Source organism: Chenopodium album, chromosome 7, assembly GCF_948465745.1.
Source record: "Chenopodium album chromosome 7, dcCheAlbu1.1, whole genome shotgun sequence".
In the NCBI taxonomy this organism is placed as follows: Eukaryota; Viridiplantae; Streptophyta; class Magnoliopsida; order Caryophyllales; family Amaranthaceae; genus Chenopodium; species Chenopodium album.
The window spans coordinates 76,810,003-76,827,134 of record NC_137840.1 but is presented as its reverse complement, the minus strand read 5'-3'; the positions used below and the strand labels follow the sequence as shown (position 1 = coordinate 76,827,134).

Sequence of the window (17,132 nt, the reverse complement as noted above, 5' to 3'; positions counted from 1 at the left end):
GTTACGTCAACCAAGGTACTTGCTTCTTTGGCCATGATTGTGACACGTGTTGGGCTATTTTTTTCAATCATTTGATTTAATTAGTGGTTCTCATTTGTCTGACCTTAAGGCGCGGTTTTTTTAAATCTTTTTTCCCTTTAATGTTTTAAATTGAAATGGACGAGGGAAGACCGAAGAAATCTCATGACTAATCCCTTTTTTAACTCCGTAGCATACTTGTTTTTTTTACTTGTAAGTTGTAATTAAGGCTTGTTCTCCTACGTTGAAATTCAGTTCACTTCAGTTCAGTTCAGCTTAGCTCAGCTCAGCTCAGCCCAGTTCAGTTCAGCTCAATTCAGTTCAGCTCAGTTCAGCTCAGCTTCTAATTTCCTTTTCTTATAAAATATTCATTTCAGTTCAGTTCAGTTCAGCTCAGTTCAGTCAATGAGAACAGGTCTTTACTCTCTTCGTTTTTAAATACTTACTACATTTCTCCATAAGCAGAGTTTTAAGAGAAATTAGATAAAGTAATAAAATATAGAGCTAGTGGAGTAGGTGAAAGAATAAAAAAATTTATAAAAAGCAAAACTAGTGGAGAGAATTAGACGAGAGAAAATAAGAAATTAATAAAATATGATTTATATTGAGCTCACTAGGTGAAAAAAATAAATTAAATATTGTAATAGCCTTCTAAATAAGGAAATGGAGCAAATATTTAAAAACGGCCGGAAAAAAAAAAAAAAAAAAAAAAAAAAAAAAAAAAAGAAAAAAGTGGAGCAATTATTTAAAAATGGACAGGGCCTGAACAAAACTGTTTATGATAATAAAAAAAAATTAGAATTTAAACTAAAGTGAATTGAAATTAAGCTGAAAAAAACATGACTTTACTCTTAAGCTGAAAGTGAGAATTTTAATTTGATGAATTGCAGTTGCCTATAGGAAATAAGTTCCCATATCAAACAAACAATATCTCATTAATGTGCACAAACTTTTCTCACTCTCACGTTTGTTTCTTTTGTTTTTTATTTTTATTTTTTTAATTTTATTTATTTAAGTTATAAATAATAGTTATAATTTTCTCTATACATTAAAATAATTATTTTTAAGGTCCTTAACTATTATGGAGAATTTATTATTTTTTTTCTAATTACTTGGTATTGGAAGTGTGTAAATTATTCTAAAGTGGAAGGAGCAATTTAAAATATTATAACTTGTAAATATTATAACAAAATATTCTAAAGTGGAAAAATGTAAACTAATAATCCCACCTTTACTCCATCTTCCATAAACAATCCCACATTTTGAAATTCCATAAACAATCCCACCTTTGACGGGGGTCTTCCACTAACAATCCATAACCGGTTAAATTATTTTGGTAACCGGTTTTACTAGGTTATGAGACACGTGTGGACTTTTAGTTGGTTTATTCTATTTTTTATAATTAAAAAAAAAAAAAAAACAAAACAAAACCCCTAACCCCCGCCATTGTTATCGGGGCTAGCCCCACCCCCGCCCCCGCCCCTCCATATCACTGTCGCAGCCGCCTCCCTTCCTCGGCAACCCAACCTAGGCATCCGACTTAATCTCAACTTCTCAATGATCTCTTCGTATCTTCTTCTTCTCCTTCACTAACTTGAGGAAGGTGGCTGGGGTCGAGTTTTTCGAGGCTAGGGTTTGGGTTTTCAGGGATGGGTCAGGTTTTTAGGGGCTGGGGATGGAGTTTTCAGGCTTCAAAGCCTAAAATCGACCCTTGATATTTCTTTTAAATTATTTTTGGGGCTAATTTAGGGGCTGAATTGTGGGTGTGAATTGATGTTGCAGCTATTGAATTGGAGGTCCGGCGGTTGTAAGTGGGCTGCATTGGTGGCGCGTTGATGCGGCGTTGTGAGGTGGGTTAGGCGGTGGTTTACCGGCTGTTGCAGAAGCTGGTTGCTTGTTGTGAGCTTCTGTTGCGAATTTGTTGTGAGAAAGGTGCGTGAGTCGTGGCTGGTGCGATGGCTGTTGGCTGCAGTAGTAGCGCGACTGCTTTCGGTTGCCGCTGGTGGTGAAGTGGGAGAAGGGCAACAACATGTTGTTGGTGCTAGGTGAGGTGTCAATGTGGTGAGCAGGTAGGCTGGTATGGTGAGTGAAGGAGCTGCGTGGGTGGAATGGTGGTGGACTGGTGGTCCAAGGAGAAAGACTAAGAAAAAAAATTATTAACCGGTTTAACAGGTTGTAGGTCAAAAGAATCATTAGTGGAAGATCCCTGTTAAAGGTGGGATTGTTTCTGAAATTTCAAAAGGTGGGATTATTTATGGAAGACGGGGTAAAGGTGGGATTATTAGTTTACAATTTTCCTAATTTTTAACGACAAAAAAAAAAAATCGAAATTAAATGTTGATGGGAAAATAATGAGGAATTAAGGGGAGTTGTATATATATATATATTTTTTTTTTTTGAGGAAAAGGGGAGTTGGAATGTCATCCCACACAATATTTATTAAGGAAAAAAAATTAGGCAAATCAATTAGTCAATTGAACTCTAAAATATTTTGAAGAAAAATGTACTTTTTTTTTTTTGAAAGAAAGAAAAATGTACTTTGTATATTTTAGTTTCATTACTCCGTTTGAGACAAAAAAAAAAAAAAAAAAAAAGAAAAGTTTCCGTATCATGTCTTGGATTGAACACAATATCTAGTGCTTGTAGGAAAATTTATTAAATATTTAATTTTCAGTGATTTAATAATAAGTGGGTCCATAGCTCAGTGGTAGAGCATTTGACTGCAGATCAAGAGGTCACCGGTTCGAACCCGGTTGGGCCCTGTTTTGTTTTTTAATTTTGTTAAACGTGATTTAACTCATACTAAAAAACATGTTTGATAGGAAACATAAAATCTCTCCTTCCTTTTTTTCATCGTCTTGCCTTTTGATCTACTTCTTCCTCTAATCTATTTGTTGTCATTCGAATGTAGACTCACTCTTCACTCTTGATTAATGATCAACATAATTTGCTTGAGCTCAACTTTTAGGTGGAAGGAAATGATAATTCGGTCATCACTTGACCATGAAAGACGTTGAAGCAATTGGTAATTGCAATGATTTGATTTTGTTGGAATAAGATGTGGTCTTACGTTGTGAGAATCGGGGGGCGGGGGACTAGTGCATGGCTAATATTGTCCTAACAACTATCCTAAGAGTGTGATATATCGATAGATAGGAAAAATCAGGTGAAAAGTCAATAGTCCGTATAATTGTGTACGTTTGCATTTCGATCATAACTCCCACTAAAAGCACTTTGAGGTGGGATTTCCAAAGGACCTAACTCACTACCCCATTTCGGGTGTATATACGAGAGATCCATACTGAACTAATAAGACCCTTATCATTACCAACAAGAAAAGAGGGTGATGCTTTATAAATTATAATTTATTCATTGTAAATATTGTTGTTGTTAGCCTGTATTCAATTTTTTGAGCCACAAAGCTTAGAGTTGGTGGGGAGCTTACCTTGTGACTTTAAGATCACGAGTTCGAGCCCCACCAACTACAAAATGCTTGGGAGTAAGGAGATTTTCTTAACTCCTCCCTCTACTCTCAAGCGATGACCTGCGAAATTGGGCTGGCTAAACATGTGAAAGGTGCCGCTTCAGTAGGATCCTTCATCTTGGTTTTTTTAAAAAAAAAAATTGAGCCAAAAATTTACGGAGCAGGAGAAATCTAGGTATAGTACAAGTACATATTAAGTTGTTAATACATAAAAATATTACAAATATCATCAATTGGGGATGTAGCTCAGATGGTAGAGCGCTCGCTTAGCATGCGAGAGGTACGGGGATCGATACCCCGCATCTCCATTTATCTTTTTTCTCTTTAATTTTTTTTCCCTATTTTGTATTTTATTTTTTTCTTTGCCCCTAAACTAAAATAAACTCTTCAATAGTTCTACTATTGATTTCATCTACTTCGTATGATCTATCAGTCAATAATTCATCAATCTTTGATCTTCAATTTCATCTTCTGTTATGATTTCATCTTCAATTTCAATCGTATGAACTACCATAACAATAATAAACCTTTAATTTTTTCTACATGGCTAATTATTCACCCACCTCACAATCTCCGCCGGCGACGGAGGAACTCGACCTCGACTCATTTCTCCGGCGACACAACGCCGCCTCCTCCGACGAAGACGACGGCGGAGACAATCGAAATTCCGACATTCTTCATCGCTCAATCGATGACATCCTCAACGATTCCTCTTCCGATTCTGATCACGACGCAATTTCGGTATCTTCTTCTGTTTCTCAAACTAAAACCCTAAATTCCGACAATAAACACTTGAATTCGACGCAAAGTAAGTATTGTTTAATTCAAAGGTTAAAATCTGATGAATTTGCTGGAAGTTCTAGTAGAAGACCGCCGATTCCGACGCAAAATGTGGACGCAATTTCGGTATCTTCTTCTGTTTCTCAAACTAAAACCCTAAATTCCGACAATAAACACTTGAATTCGACGCAAAGTAAGTATTGTTTAATTCAAAGGTTAAAATCTGATGAATTTGCTGGAAGTTCTAGTAGAAGACCGCCGATTCCGACGCAAAATGTGGACGCAATTTCGGTATCTTCTTCTGTTTCTCAAACTAAAACCCTAAATTCCGACAATAAACACTTGAATTCGACGCAAAGTAAGTATTGTTTAATTCAAAGGTTAAAATCTGATGAATTTGCTGGAAGTTCTAGTAGAAGACCGCCGATTCCGACGCAAAATGTGCGGAATTCGTCGATTTTCGGCGGTGGAGTTAGTAGGAAGCCTGGGGCGGCGTTTGCTGCTGCTGCTGCGGCATCGAGGAATGTTCGGATGCCTCGTGCTGCGGTGATTAAGTCGAGGAGAGCTTTGAGTGTGAGTTTGGAGGGGAAGGTGTCGGATGGAGATGAATTGTTAGGGTTTGTTAGGGATGATGTGAAATCCGAGGGTGGTGATGGTGATGACAATGTAAGTGAGGTTGTTGGAGGAGTGATTGAGGAGAGGGAGGATGGTGATGAGTCTGGCACTGTGATGGATGTTGGAAATGGGGAGATGATTGCTTCACTGGAGAAGCAAGAAGTTTCGGAATTCGAGGATTCGAGTGTCGAACAGGTGATTGAAAAGAGAGAGGATGATGAAAAGGTAGGCAGTGAATTAGAGAAGGATGGGGAGTTAGTGTCTTGTTCTGAGAAGAATGATGATATTCATGAGTGTTGGGGTGTGGAGAGGGAAGATAGTGTGGAGTTTGGGGAGAAGAGAATTCGGCATTCGTTAGATGATGAAGGGGAAGAAAGGAATGAGGAGAAGAATGTGGTTGGTTTGCATGAGAATTCTGTTGATGAGGGAGGTGGTTTGTCTTTAGAAGTTGAGAATGAGAATAAAGAAGAGCAGGATTTTGGGTTTGGGGTGCAGCAAGTACAGGAAAGTGAGAAGAGTGTGGTTTTAAATAGTGATGAATTTGGTTCTGGAAGAAATGAGGGCTCTGTAAGTGACGAGGTTAAGGAGCTTGGGCTTGCTGAGGATAGGATTGCTGAACTAGAGAGCGAGTTTGATAGTACAAAGACAGAGGAGAAATTGCTTCCTGTTAAGAAGCAACTAGAATTAGCAGAAGAACTTGAGATAAAACAAGCTTCTACGGGTCAGGATTGGGAGGAAGGGGCTGCTGCGCAGCCTATGAGGTTGGAAGGTGTGCGCAGAGGTTCGACTGTTCTGGGATATTTTGATGTAAATGCTGATAATCCAATTAGTCGAGCTATTAAATCTCAAGCATTTATTCGTGATTATGGTACCTCACAGGTCATTGCAGTGCATCTCAATTACATTGCTTTGGGGATGTCTAAGGGTGTCGTCGTTGTTGTGCCAAGTAAATATTCTGCACATCTTCCTGATAACATGGATCCAAAGGTTCCTGCTTTATCTTTCACCTCAGTGTTAATTTATTACATGTCTCAAAGTTTTACCTTGAGGGATGCCTGCTTACTTTTTGTTTCTGTTACCTGTATTATGCTCTGATGATCTATGAATTTGTTATGATCTATGCACCTTGTTTAGTTTATTTTGAGTGTGATACATTTTTTTTTGTTGGCTTACCCTGCAATATGATAAATTTGCTTGTAATTTGTTAATGAATATTTGATTTCATACTTGGGTTCATTTAGTGCTCTGATCATACTTCTTTCATTGATTTGAGAAATTTAATGACCTAATTACCTATTTCACGAAGGAATCCTTTTGGCTAACATCCTATCCTATATTGTATTAACTTTTTCAGATGTTGTTGCTTGGTGCACATGCTGACCGATCCCAAGTTCCTGTAACTTCTATTTGTTTCAATCAGCAAGGGGATCTTCTTTTAGCAGGGTATGGTGATGGTCTTATTACATTGTGGAATATACCTAGGGGAACTGTAGCTAGGGTTGTCACTGGAGAGCATGCCGCACCTGTGGTACATACACTATTTCTGGCGCAGGATTTTCAAGTGACTCGCCAATTTAAAGCCGTTACTGGTGATTGTAAAGGATATGTTCAGCTACATGAATTCTCCTATATGCCAATAATTGGGGTGACAGTCAAAACACTGGTGAGCACTTTTTTTTTAAGCATATGTATTTGTTCTGAAAGTGCCTTGCAATATTTGATTGTGAAATTAGTTCTTGAAAACTGAGGCACATTATTGTGTCTTCTTGACTTGATGGACAATTGACATTTATGCTGTTGCTGAAACAGTGTCTTCTTGATGGTCAAAGGACAGGCACAGTGTTGTGTGCCTCACCACTTCTACCTGATGAATTTACTTTCTCAGGCAATACCACAGGCTCAGGAAGCAGCATAGGTGGTGTCATGGGTGGTGTAGGGGGAGCAGCCCCTTGGAAATTCTTCAATGAAGGTTCCTCCTTGTCTGAAGAAGGTGTGGTCATCTTTGTCACCCATCAGACTGCTCTGGTGGTATGAAGTCCTCATATAGCTGGACAAATTCCGTGTACTATTTATTCATACATTCATGCTTGCATTACTTTTTGTTCCTTTTCCATTATGTTGAAGTGATGAGTATGGGATGCAGGTGAGACTTAAACCTAGCTTGGAAGTCTATGCACAACTTTCTAGGCCAGAAGGCGTTCGGGAGGGTTCTATGCCATACACTGCTTGGAAATGTACCACAAAGTCACGGGGTTCCTCCACAGGTATGCAAAGATGTCTTTTTTACTATTGTGTGACAGGTGGTTAATATGTTACATTATTGCAGAAAATGTGAATCCTGAAGCATTGGAGAGGATCTCACTGCTTGCTATAGCATGGGACCGGAAGGTTCAAGTTGCCAAGCTAATAAGGTCAGAACTGAAAGATTCTGAAAAGCCAGAACTTAAAGAAAGTGGAAAGTGGACACTTAGAGTGTGTGGAAAGTGGACTCTTGAGAGCGCAGCTGTAGGTTTGGCATGGCTTGATGATCAGGTACATGTCTCTCCTCATTCAGAAGGCTTTATTTATTTATTTATAAACAATAAATAAGAACATTTTAGGCATGTTTTTTTTAGTTCATTCTTTGTTGTTGGAGGCATATATATAAGTGGAGTACTGGCCGTGGAAGTTGCCGGAAATATGACTTTTTTTCTGGCACAGATGTTGGTGATTCTTACATTGACTGGTCAACTTTGCTTGTATACAAGAGATGGGACCTTGATCCACCAAACTAGTTATGCTAGCGATGAAACTGGAGGAGATGATCTTATTTCATTTAACACGTATTTTACCAATGTGTTTGGCAACCCTGAGAAAGCGTATCACAATTGTCTAGCAGTCAGAGGAGCATCTATCTATATACTTGCACCCAGGCATGTTGTTGTTTCTCGCCTTCTTTTATGGCGAGAACGTATTGAGGTGTTGCGCAATGCAGGAGACTGGATGGGTGCCTTTAACATGGCTATGACATTATATGATGGTCAGGCTCATGGTGTTATTGACCTTCCCAGAGACTTGGACGCTATACAGGAAGCTATTATGCCCTATCTGGTGGAGTTGCTCTTTTCATATGTAGATGAGGTTTTCTCCTATATTTCAGTTGCCTGCTTCAACCAGATTGACAAAGAAGAAGAGGCGGATAATTCTCTCACAAATGGCAATACTGCATCTTCTGAAATAAAAGAGCAATTTACCCGTGTTGGTGGAGTAGCAGTTGAATTCTGTGTTCATATTAGAAGGACTGACATTCTTTTTGATGAAATATACTCAAAATTTGTAGCAGTTCAGCATAGAGGTATGTTGACACCATGTTTTTTTTTGGATATATTCTGCAATGTGTTCCAAAGCTTCTTGTTGATGACTGTTCATTGTAATGCTATGCTGCTACATGAAATGTACTTCATGCACAAATAACGTTCATGTTTGCTTTTATTGTTGAACTTTGACTACTTGTGAAAAGAAAAATGATACACATGAAATATATATATTAATGTAATCCGATTAATAATCAAATACTACTTTTATAGTAAGTTTTTCATAATAATTTTACTTAAGAATTCCGGAAATAAAATGTGGTCAAGCTCAATGTAGGAGATGGAACACAACAGTTTTTTGTGGGCGGAACAGCTGGAAATTTTAGGCTTTCTTGCAATAGACATTTTTTCTTTGTTTGCTAGTTTTTGATATTGTGCATACAGGTAGTCGTAAGTTGTAAAATATCCTAGAGTTTGTTTTGGAGACTCGGAGATTTGTTTCTTGTTCCTGATGTAGTTTGCTGCTTTGCTGAATCGCAATATTATATTCGTTTACTTCTTCCTTTCTCACCTCTGTAAAAGAGAAAACAAAATGTGATACAAGATTACAAGTTCAATGTTTAAACTGGCCTGGATAGTAGTATTTTGACATTTGCTGTTTTCTTTTTCATTTTCTTTATGAAGATACATTTTTGGAGCTTCTGGAACCCTACATATTGAAGGATATGCTTGGATCACTGCCTCCTGAGGTATTCCTAATCCCAAATTTAAATACCTTTTCATACTTAGTTTTTTAAAATTGCCTTTCCTTGAGAAAAAGAATAATAATCTTGATTGATCTTTGTTCCCTTCCTTAGATTATGCAAGCACTAGTAGAGCATTACAACAGCAAAGGATGGCTGCAGCGAGTGGAGCAATGTGTTCTTCACATGGATATTTCATCCTTGGATTTTAATCAGGTCATATACATCTTCTATATTGCAGATAGTTGAAGCAGTTAACTTCATTTGGTAGCTTATGTTGTCACAAACCAGATCTTGTACTGATTTGAATTGCAAAAAATTTAGGTTGTGAGGCTATGTAGAGAGAATGGTTTGTATGGTGCCCTGATATACCTTTTCAACAAAGGGCTAGATGATTTCAAGACTCCTTTGGAAGAATTATTGAATGTGTTAAGAAATCATAAAAGAGATGCTGCTACTGCTGCTGTTGGGTGTGTAGCTTGGAGATGCATTCCCTTGATTTTGTTATACGTTTTGAGTATTATCTATCATTAATTAGATTATAAAATGCAGGTACCGAATGCTAGTTTATCTGAAGTACTGCTTTTTGGGCCTTGCTTTTCCACCAGGTATATATTGGTTGATTATCTGCAGGGTTGTCATAAAGATGTACTGAAGAAGATTGGGCATTGCTGTTTACTCATGTGATTATCATGGTCATTGTGATTATCGATTTTGTTGCTTCATAATAATTTCAATCTTCATGCACGGGGTTTCTTTAAAAACTAAAAACACATTTTAATTACAACTAGTGTGTGGCCTGGGTGATGCACTGGGTTTTACTTTGAATATCAATAATTATTATTTGAGCTATATAATATAAACTATATAACTAAAATAAAAGTGTACACTAATAACTATGAAACTAAGTGCTCTCAAATTGATGTTAAATACAGTGTATCTAGTATATTATAATTGAATATGAAACATAATTACAAGATAGCAAAGATTGTAAAAACATTAATTTATTTTCTTATTGGTCGTGTTCAAACCTTATACTCCGTAATAAATATTTTTGTTGCCATTAAAACATGTTTATAGTATAATGGATGATGTGTCATACAATACATGTGAAAGGTGATGTGGCATACATCTAATACATGTGAAGGCCTGAAAGGTGCAGTGTGGCACATATTCTGTTTTAGGAACGCTTTTTAATAGATAAGTATAGATTTCCTTCCCGCACTTCTCATTGGACTTAATGAATTTATGTTTCACTGGGATGATTGTCTCAGGATGGAGTATTGTTTCAAGGAATACATCATCCAAATAATGACCACTGGCACTCTTCTTTTTTGTCTATTCAATGGGATACTTTGTGATACTGTCTGAATATGTTTTCGGTATTGACAAAATACTATGATAGCTTCATTGTTTATGATTTCTCACACAGTTGATATTCATTGCTGCTAAAGAAAAGAATGGTTTATGTTTATGTTAGACTTCACTTGTTTTTTCTCATTTCTCATTGCTGTCATGTAAGGTTTCACTCCGTGTATGGCTGTCACTTCAGCTATTGCATCCAGACTCTGCTGAATAAATGATATTGATTTCCTAATATTCAGAGATAAAATTAATGACAGATATAGGGTAACAAAACATGGGATATTTTATAATAATCTTCTCTTGTTAATATATTTAGTTTAACAGTTGACATCCTCAAGAAATTTCTGGGGAATTTCCAACAATCTTGTGATGATTTAAAGTTTCTTCTCCCCATTTGGCTCTTTTTATAATTTTCTTGTGATCACATGACTTCAACCGTGTATCATGAAATATATCTGTGTCTGTTATGCAGGACATGGAAAACTCCCTTCTGAGCGGCTCCCTTCTCTTAGGATGGAGCTTTTGCAATTTCTGCTGCAGGATTCTGGTGGCCCAAAGTCACAGACAGGCGCTAGCTTAACTTCAACTGGAGCTTTCCTGAACTTGCATTATCTACTAGAGTTGGATACAGAGGCTACATTAGATGTTTTAAGAATGTCGTTTCTGGAGGATGGGCAATCCAGGCTTGATAATTCTCTGCCTAACTATTCAGATGCTACTGATGACAATCCGATTGAAAATGAATTAATTGCTGGTGATCAGGATATGTTGGTTCAGAAAATTGTTGATGCTCTAGTTATTGTTCTTGATGTAGATATTTCTCAGTCACTCAGATCTACGGGCAATGATGATGCTAGCATGGTTGTATGGCCTTCAAAGAAAGATATAGGTTTTCTCATTGAGTTTGTGGCTAGTTATGTTGCATCTAAAAGAGCTAATGTATCAAAGAGTGTGTTGAGCCAAATATTGGAATACCTCACTTCAGAGAATCATCTTGCACTTGATGACTGTGAACAGAAACATGAATCTAAAAAAAGAAGGGAGAAAAAAGTACTTGCTCTGTTGGCCGCAGTTCCTCAAACAGAGTGGAATGCATCCTATGTCCTGCACCTGTGTGAAAAAGCTCAATTTTACCAGGTGTGTATACGCTTTGTGTTCTTTTATGTGGTTTCTTAGTAAAAAAAGAAACATGCTTGACATTTGAAATTACACAATATAGCTGTATAGTGCTGACTATCTTCCCTATTTCAGGTTTGTGGCTTAATCCACACCATCAGACACAATTATCTTGCTGCTTTGGATTGCTATATGAAAGATGTGGATGAACCAGTGCACGCATTTTCATTTATTGATGGTATATTACTGCAGCTCAGTGAAACTGAGTCTGCTGCTTTCCAATCATCAGTCATTTCTCGGATTTCAGAGCTAGTCACTTTGAGCAGGTAGATCTTATAATGGAATCCTAAAGTTTATCTCACTTTGTTTTGTGGAGCATGTGAAATGTTTTGATGTTGTGGAATTAAACAACCATTTGTTTGTTCTTTAGCTGAAAAAAGAAATTTTGTTTGTTTACTTATTGTTTTTTGATCTGGCATTTTCAGAGAATGCACATTTTGCTTGGTGATTTATCACTTGAACAAAGAAAGGGGACATATTCTCTCTAATCTTCAATCAACCCCAAGAAGCCTTTTCCTTTATCTTAAGACTCTTTTTGAGGTTTATCATTCAGGCACCCTCAACTTTTCTTGTATAGAGGGGGATGGTATCTTTGATGGTCCCTGGGGCAGACAAAATGATGGGAATATTACTCTGGATGCTTATCTAGAAAGAATTTCTGAATTTCCGAAAATAATACAAAATAACCCCGTTGAAGTGAATGATGATATCGTTGAACTATACCTCGAGGTGAGTCTGTTCACACATCCTTCCTCTTTATTTTATTTATTTATATATATATTTTTTGGTTGGAGGGTTGGGGGTGTGAATGGAATATATGGATTAAAAAAACGGTTGCTTGCTTGCTTGCTGTGGCCTGTGGGCCTTAATGTTACACTTACTATTTTCTGCTCTTCAATCTGTTGTACTTACTCTTATAAGGTTCCTTGACGTGAGTTATCTGCTACAATTTTTTTTGCAATTACTAGGATTCTTCAGTAACATAAATATCTAACTCAAATTTGGCTAACATTACTAAGTATCATATGCTACCCAACTATTGCCACATTTTTTTCTCTGCATCTACAGACTGTTCTTTGTATTGTAGCTACCTTCAGCACAAAGTGTTTTGGCTCCCATAAGTATTTAAAAATGGAGGGAGTATATTAAATTCTTATTTAACCAGATTGTGTTTTTTTTTCTTCCCTACAGCTGTTATGTCAGTATGAACCTGATTCAGTTCTCAAGTTCCTAGATACTTTTGAAAATTATAGAGTTGATCGCTGTTTGTTGTTGTGCCAAAGATATGAAATCGTTGATGCTGCTTCGTTTTTATTAGAAAGGGTCGGTGATGTTGGAAGTGCTCTTCTGCTTACCCTCTCTGGACTCAATGATAAATTCATCATGCTTGGTACGGCAGTGGGAAATACAATTTCAGACATGGATGTAGGCAAATATATACATAAGGATTGCTTTGCTGCTGCTTTGGGGTTGAAAGAGGTGGTTAGATTTTGTATTTTCTATATAAAAATGTTCTTAATGTTGTTTATTGCATCAGATAATAAATTAATAATGTGATATCTATTTCCTTGCAGGTACAAGACATTAAAAAAGTACTACATTCATGTATTGGCCTTTGCCAACGCAACTCACCTCGTTTGAATCCGGAAGAGTCTGAATCGCTTTGGTTCCATGTGCTAGACTCGTAAGTTCTGTATCCTTTTGTCTATTAACAGCTCATAATTGTTTGGTTCCTTGGATGCTTTTTTTCCCCTTGAAAGTTGATTGTTGTGGAAGTCATTTTGTCCTTCCTGTTGACATGACTGAACTGTACAGCAAGTAAGATTAGGTAATTTTTTATTATCGCACGACAAAAATAATAACATGGCACTAAATAAGTGTATATTGCAACTTATATTAGTGCATCTAGGTCTATTTCCAATTTGCTTCAGTATCTCAGTAAAACAATACTTCGTAAAAGAAAAGATAAGGATTTCCCCTCTGGATTTTAACTATTCCCTTGCCAGATGAGGAAAAAAAAATTACATTAGGTGATGCATGTAAATGACTAAATGGTTTTAAAATAAGTGAATTGGGACATCTCAATTCTCAAATAACACTGATCAATATGCGACGGGTAAGGGCAGCTTAGCCATTGCAGAGATAGTATAATTAATTTAAAATTTAGATCTGTGAAAAGATATTGAGAGCAAGTTGCAAACAATTAACATATATCAATAGTCAAAAGCAATAGCATGTTATGCCTCAGTTGAGTAAGAATTGGATCTGAATTTTGTTTGCATGAATTAATAGATTAGGAGAAACAGGATGAAAAGAGAAATTTACAGATTATGTTGTATGGTGGAGCTTAGTGGTCTGGGAGGCGGAGGAAAGAGATAGTGCACTTAGAAGTATCTATTATTTTGGATTTTTAATTTTTTTTTTTTTGGCGGAGGGGCGTTCAGTAGTAGATGGGTTTGTTGAGAAGAAAAATGAGATAATTATTGCAATTAGTAATTGTGTTAAGTAATTGATGGTACAAATGCGATTCTTTGTTTTTTAGGGGAGATGATAAAATAAAGAAATACTTGTAAGATTTAAAAAAAAAATGAAATGATCCTTATATTTCTGAAGAAGCTTCACATGCTATCTGCTAGGCGGTAACTATTTATATTTGCTCTCAGGTTTTGTAGACCCTTACTTATTTTTCAAGGTAACTCTGAAAATGGCATTGCAACTCAGTCTTCAAACTTTAAAGATGACTTGGAGGCCAATTCCATCTCATGGACGATTTACAGGACTCAGAAATGTGCTCCTGTTCTGAAGAGAATATTTTCTGAATTTGTCAAGGAAATTGTTGAGGGAATGATAGGATATGTTCGCCTTCCATCTATCATGGAAAAACTCCTGTCAGATAATGGAAGCCAGGAATTTGGTGATTTTAAGCTGACCATATTAGGAATGCTGGGAACATACAGCTTTGAGAGGAGGATTCTGGTAAGTACATTTTGCCATTTGAAGTTTAATTCTTGGTTGTTGAATTCCTATTTATGTGGCTGTATTAAAGACATTTACTTTCAGAATTCAGATTATTGAAAGTAGTAAGAGTATTTAGAATTTTGAATTGTTAGGCATAAATTTTGTGTGAGACTGTTAACGATTGATTCTTAGAGTTTCAGGTGTTGAATGGTATGTTAATAAATCCTCATCGTTTATTAGGTGGCCTAGTAGATAAGGATTCATTTTTACTACTGACCTAGTGACCTATGGGGATCTAGCACCTCGAGTGGAGATAGCTAGCCCACTTACATCTCTGTCAGCTTAAAACATCTATTTTTTTTCCTTTCTCTCTCTTTTTTTTTTTTTAAATGTTTAAGGATGCTTAATTTAATTCTATTACAGCATCACCTGTGCCTGCTGTCCTTGTTTACACTAGCTTGAAAAGCATGAACTTCTGGGGCCATTATGCTTCTACCATTTATTTTTTTTGTTGGGGGAGGGGGGGGGGGAGTAATAAACACACGTGACTTGATTCCAGTTCTGACTTCTCTTTCAATTCACTTTTCACCTATATTATAATGCTTTCAGGATACCGCCAAATGCTTGATAGAGGATGATACATTCTATACTATGAGTTTACTCAAGAAAGGTGCTTCAAAGGGTTATGCCCCTCGAAGTCTTCAGTGCTCTATATGTAATTGCTCCTTCAAGAGCTCTTCAAATTCTGGAATCCGGGTGTTCAATTGTGGTCATGCAACCCATATACAATGTGATGTTCAGGAGAATGCTACAAGTAGTCAAAGTTCCTCTGGTGGATGTCCAATATGCGTGCATAAAAAAAAGATTCGGAAAGCAAAAGGTAAGATGGCAGAACTAGGTTTAGTGAGTGCTTCACCATCTACATCCCGACGAGCGCAGGGCACAAGTATTCTTCACCCTCGTGAACTGGATGTATTTGAAAACTCCACTGGCCCTCAAACTTCAAGAGTACGTATTTTGTGTATTTTCTACCTCTTTAAGTTTTTTCTGTTCTATTTCTGTATGATAAGCTATCAAAATTTGATTGGAGCTATCTTTTGTGACCAGTTGGCAGTTGTCATGAATCTTACCTTGCAATTGCACAATAAGAACCAAAACAAATCAATGTTCCTGTAACAATTACACCTGTCATGTAATTGGTCCTGTGCCCATGCAAGGATCATTAATAAACCTCACTTAAGAGTTCCACAATCATTTCACTTGTGTTTTTTCTGGCATGAAATATAATGCCTTCAAAAAAAAATTATGATGTATTTACCTACTTGAGACTGTATATCTTGAACAGACAAATTCATCCCCCTTTTTTGGGTCTTAGTTTAATTCCTATCAGGCTATAGTTAGCTGATCAAAAAGAATTTACTGCTATAGAAGTAATAGAACTCATCCTCACATAAATCATTCTCATCCATGTTTCTGTTACCTCTTCATCCATTGCATTTCAAGACTTACATCCTCTTCTTATCTAGAAGATAGCCCCTCCCAAGATTTCCAATCCCAGCTACACCTTTAATAGCTGTTATGATCCTTCTCATCTCATCTTCTCTAGAATTTCTACAACATAATTACTTTTTAACTTCAAAGTATTTATTACTCATTTAAATTTACACTTAAATCATTCTCATCTAGGTTTATGTTACCTCTATTCCCGAAGCATTGTCTATAACAGCAGCTTATCTGTTTAGCATTGATTTTGCTCATTTTGAGTCGTTCACCGGCACTCCAAATTATCTTATCCTGTCTTGCTATACTGCAGTTTGAGATCTTGAATAGTCTTCAGAAGAACCAGAGATTGGTTACTTATGATACCGTGCCCCAGCTGAGGTTAGCACCTCCATCTGTTTACCACGAAAAAGTAAACAAAAGAAATCATTTTACAGCAGGGGGAAGTAGAGAAGGCTTGATGGATTCTGAAAAGCCTAGTAGAAATAAGCAACTCCGAGATCTCAAAGTAAAAGGCTCGTCAGTTAGGTTCCCTCTCAAATCAAAAATATTTGGTAAGTTTATTGTTTATTCCTCCGTATCATGTTTATTGGCTATTTACGCTGCTAATGCATGGTAAGAACATGCTGCAGGCAAGGAGAAGACTCGTGTCAACTAACCATGCTGCTAGTGTTGGGATCAAGCTCGGTACATTTCACTGGTCATATTGAATATTTATTAACATTTTCACATATTAGTATCCACCTTCTGATTAACTCATTTTTGTTTCAATATCGTACAGAGTAGAGACATCAAGCCCCCTGTCCTTGTAATCAATTGTATCCCTGTATATAGCTATTCAAGTTAGGTAGACTAATAAACCATATTTGGGAATGAATTCATTGTAATATCTTCTTAGTGTTGATTTTCTAATACATTAATTTTTGGCAAAATTTTCACTTTTGCATTTTATTTTATTGCTAGTACTCGAAATTCTCTTCACTTCTGCATTTGCAACCTTGATTTCTGATGAATTTTATATGCTGCAATCAGCTTTTGACCTGTCAATCTTGTCGAGCAGGTTCTGCATGTTTGACCTCAATCCCCTTTCTACTTGCAATTACAGCCTATTTCAGCATGTGAACGTATGAGCCTGAAGTCGAATTCTTGCTGTCTCAATGTCAAATTTGGCTAAAACACTACTTGTATAGTTGTATGGTT

General features: G+C 36.7%; 1 protein-coding gene and 2 non-coding genes across 5 annotated transcripts; all 3 read left to right on the top strand.

Annotated features, from left to right (window-relative positions):
• The first annotated feature begins 2,708 nt into the window (after window positions 1-2,708).
• TRNAC-GCA (transfer RNA cysteine (anticodon GCA)) lies at window positions 2,709-2,780 on the top strand. Its single transcript has one exon. It is a non-coding gene; the product is annotated as a tRNA-Cys (tRNA).
• A 957-nt stretch (window positions 2,781-3,737) lies between these two features.
• TRNAA-AGC (transfer RNA alanine (anticodon AGC)) lies at window positions 3,738-3,810 on the top strand. Its single transcript has one exon. It is a non-coding gene; the product is annotated as a tRNA-Ala (tRNA).
• Window positions 3,811-3,850: 40 nt separating this feature from the next.
• Window positions 3,851-16,870, top strand: LOC145639698 (uncharacterized). 3 transcript variants are annotated; one of them, XM_081691014.1, is made up of 20 exons: window positions 3,851-5,884; window positions 6,252-6,560; window positions 6,707-6,925; window positions 7,041-7,161; window positions 7,224-7,429; window positions 7,598-8,231; window positions 8,875-8,939; window positions 9,048-9,149; window positions 9,258-9,403; window positions 9,486-9,541; window positions 10,771-11,435; window positions 11,550-11,740; window positions 11,900-12,203; window positions 12,666-12,953; window positions 13,049-13,158; window positions 14,138-14,450; window positions 15,042-15,440; window positions 16,246-16,486; window positions 16,565-16,619; window positions 16,714-16,870. In XM_081691014.1, the coding sequence occupies exons 1-19, from the start codon at window positions 4,046-4,048 to the stop codon at window positions 16,588-16,590; spliced, it is 6,234 nt and encodes a 2,077-aa protein (XP_081547140.1). In that variant the 5' UTR covers window positions 3,851-4,045; the 3' UTR covers window positions 16,591-16,619; window positions 16,714-16,870. The 3 variants fall into 3 exon arrangements, with proteins under 3 accessions (XP_081547140.1, XP_081547141.1, XP_081547139.1); XM_081691015.1 differs by having other exon boundaries at window positions 6,707-6,922; window positions 16,565-16,870; XM_081691013.1 differs by having other exon boundaries at window positions 16,565-16,870.
• The last annotated feature ends 262 nt before the right edge of the window (window positions 16,871-17,132 follow it).

What these genes read in the sequence shown, in the direction of transcription:
- LOC145639698 (XM_081691014.1), top strand. Translation starts at nt 4,046, where the DNA reads ATGGCTAATTATTCACCCACCTCACAATCTCCGCCGGCGACGGAGGAA. An exon ending in GTCACGGGGTTCCTCCACAG is followed by an intron (nt 7,162 to 7,223) that starts GTATGCAAAGAT and finishes ACATTATTGCAG; the next exon opens with AAAATGTGAATCCTGAAGCA. An exon ending in GCTTTGAGAGGAGGATTCTG is followed by an intron (nt 14,451 to 15,041) that starts GTAAGTACATTT and finishes TAATGCTTTCAG; the next exon opens with GATACCGCCAAATGCTTGAT.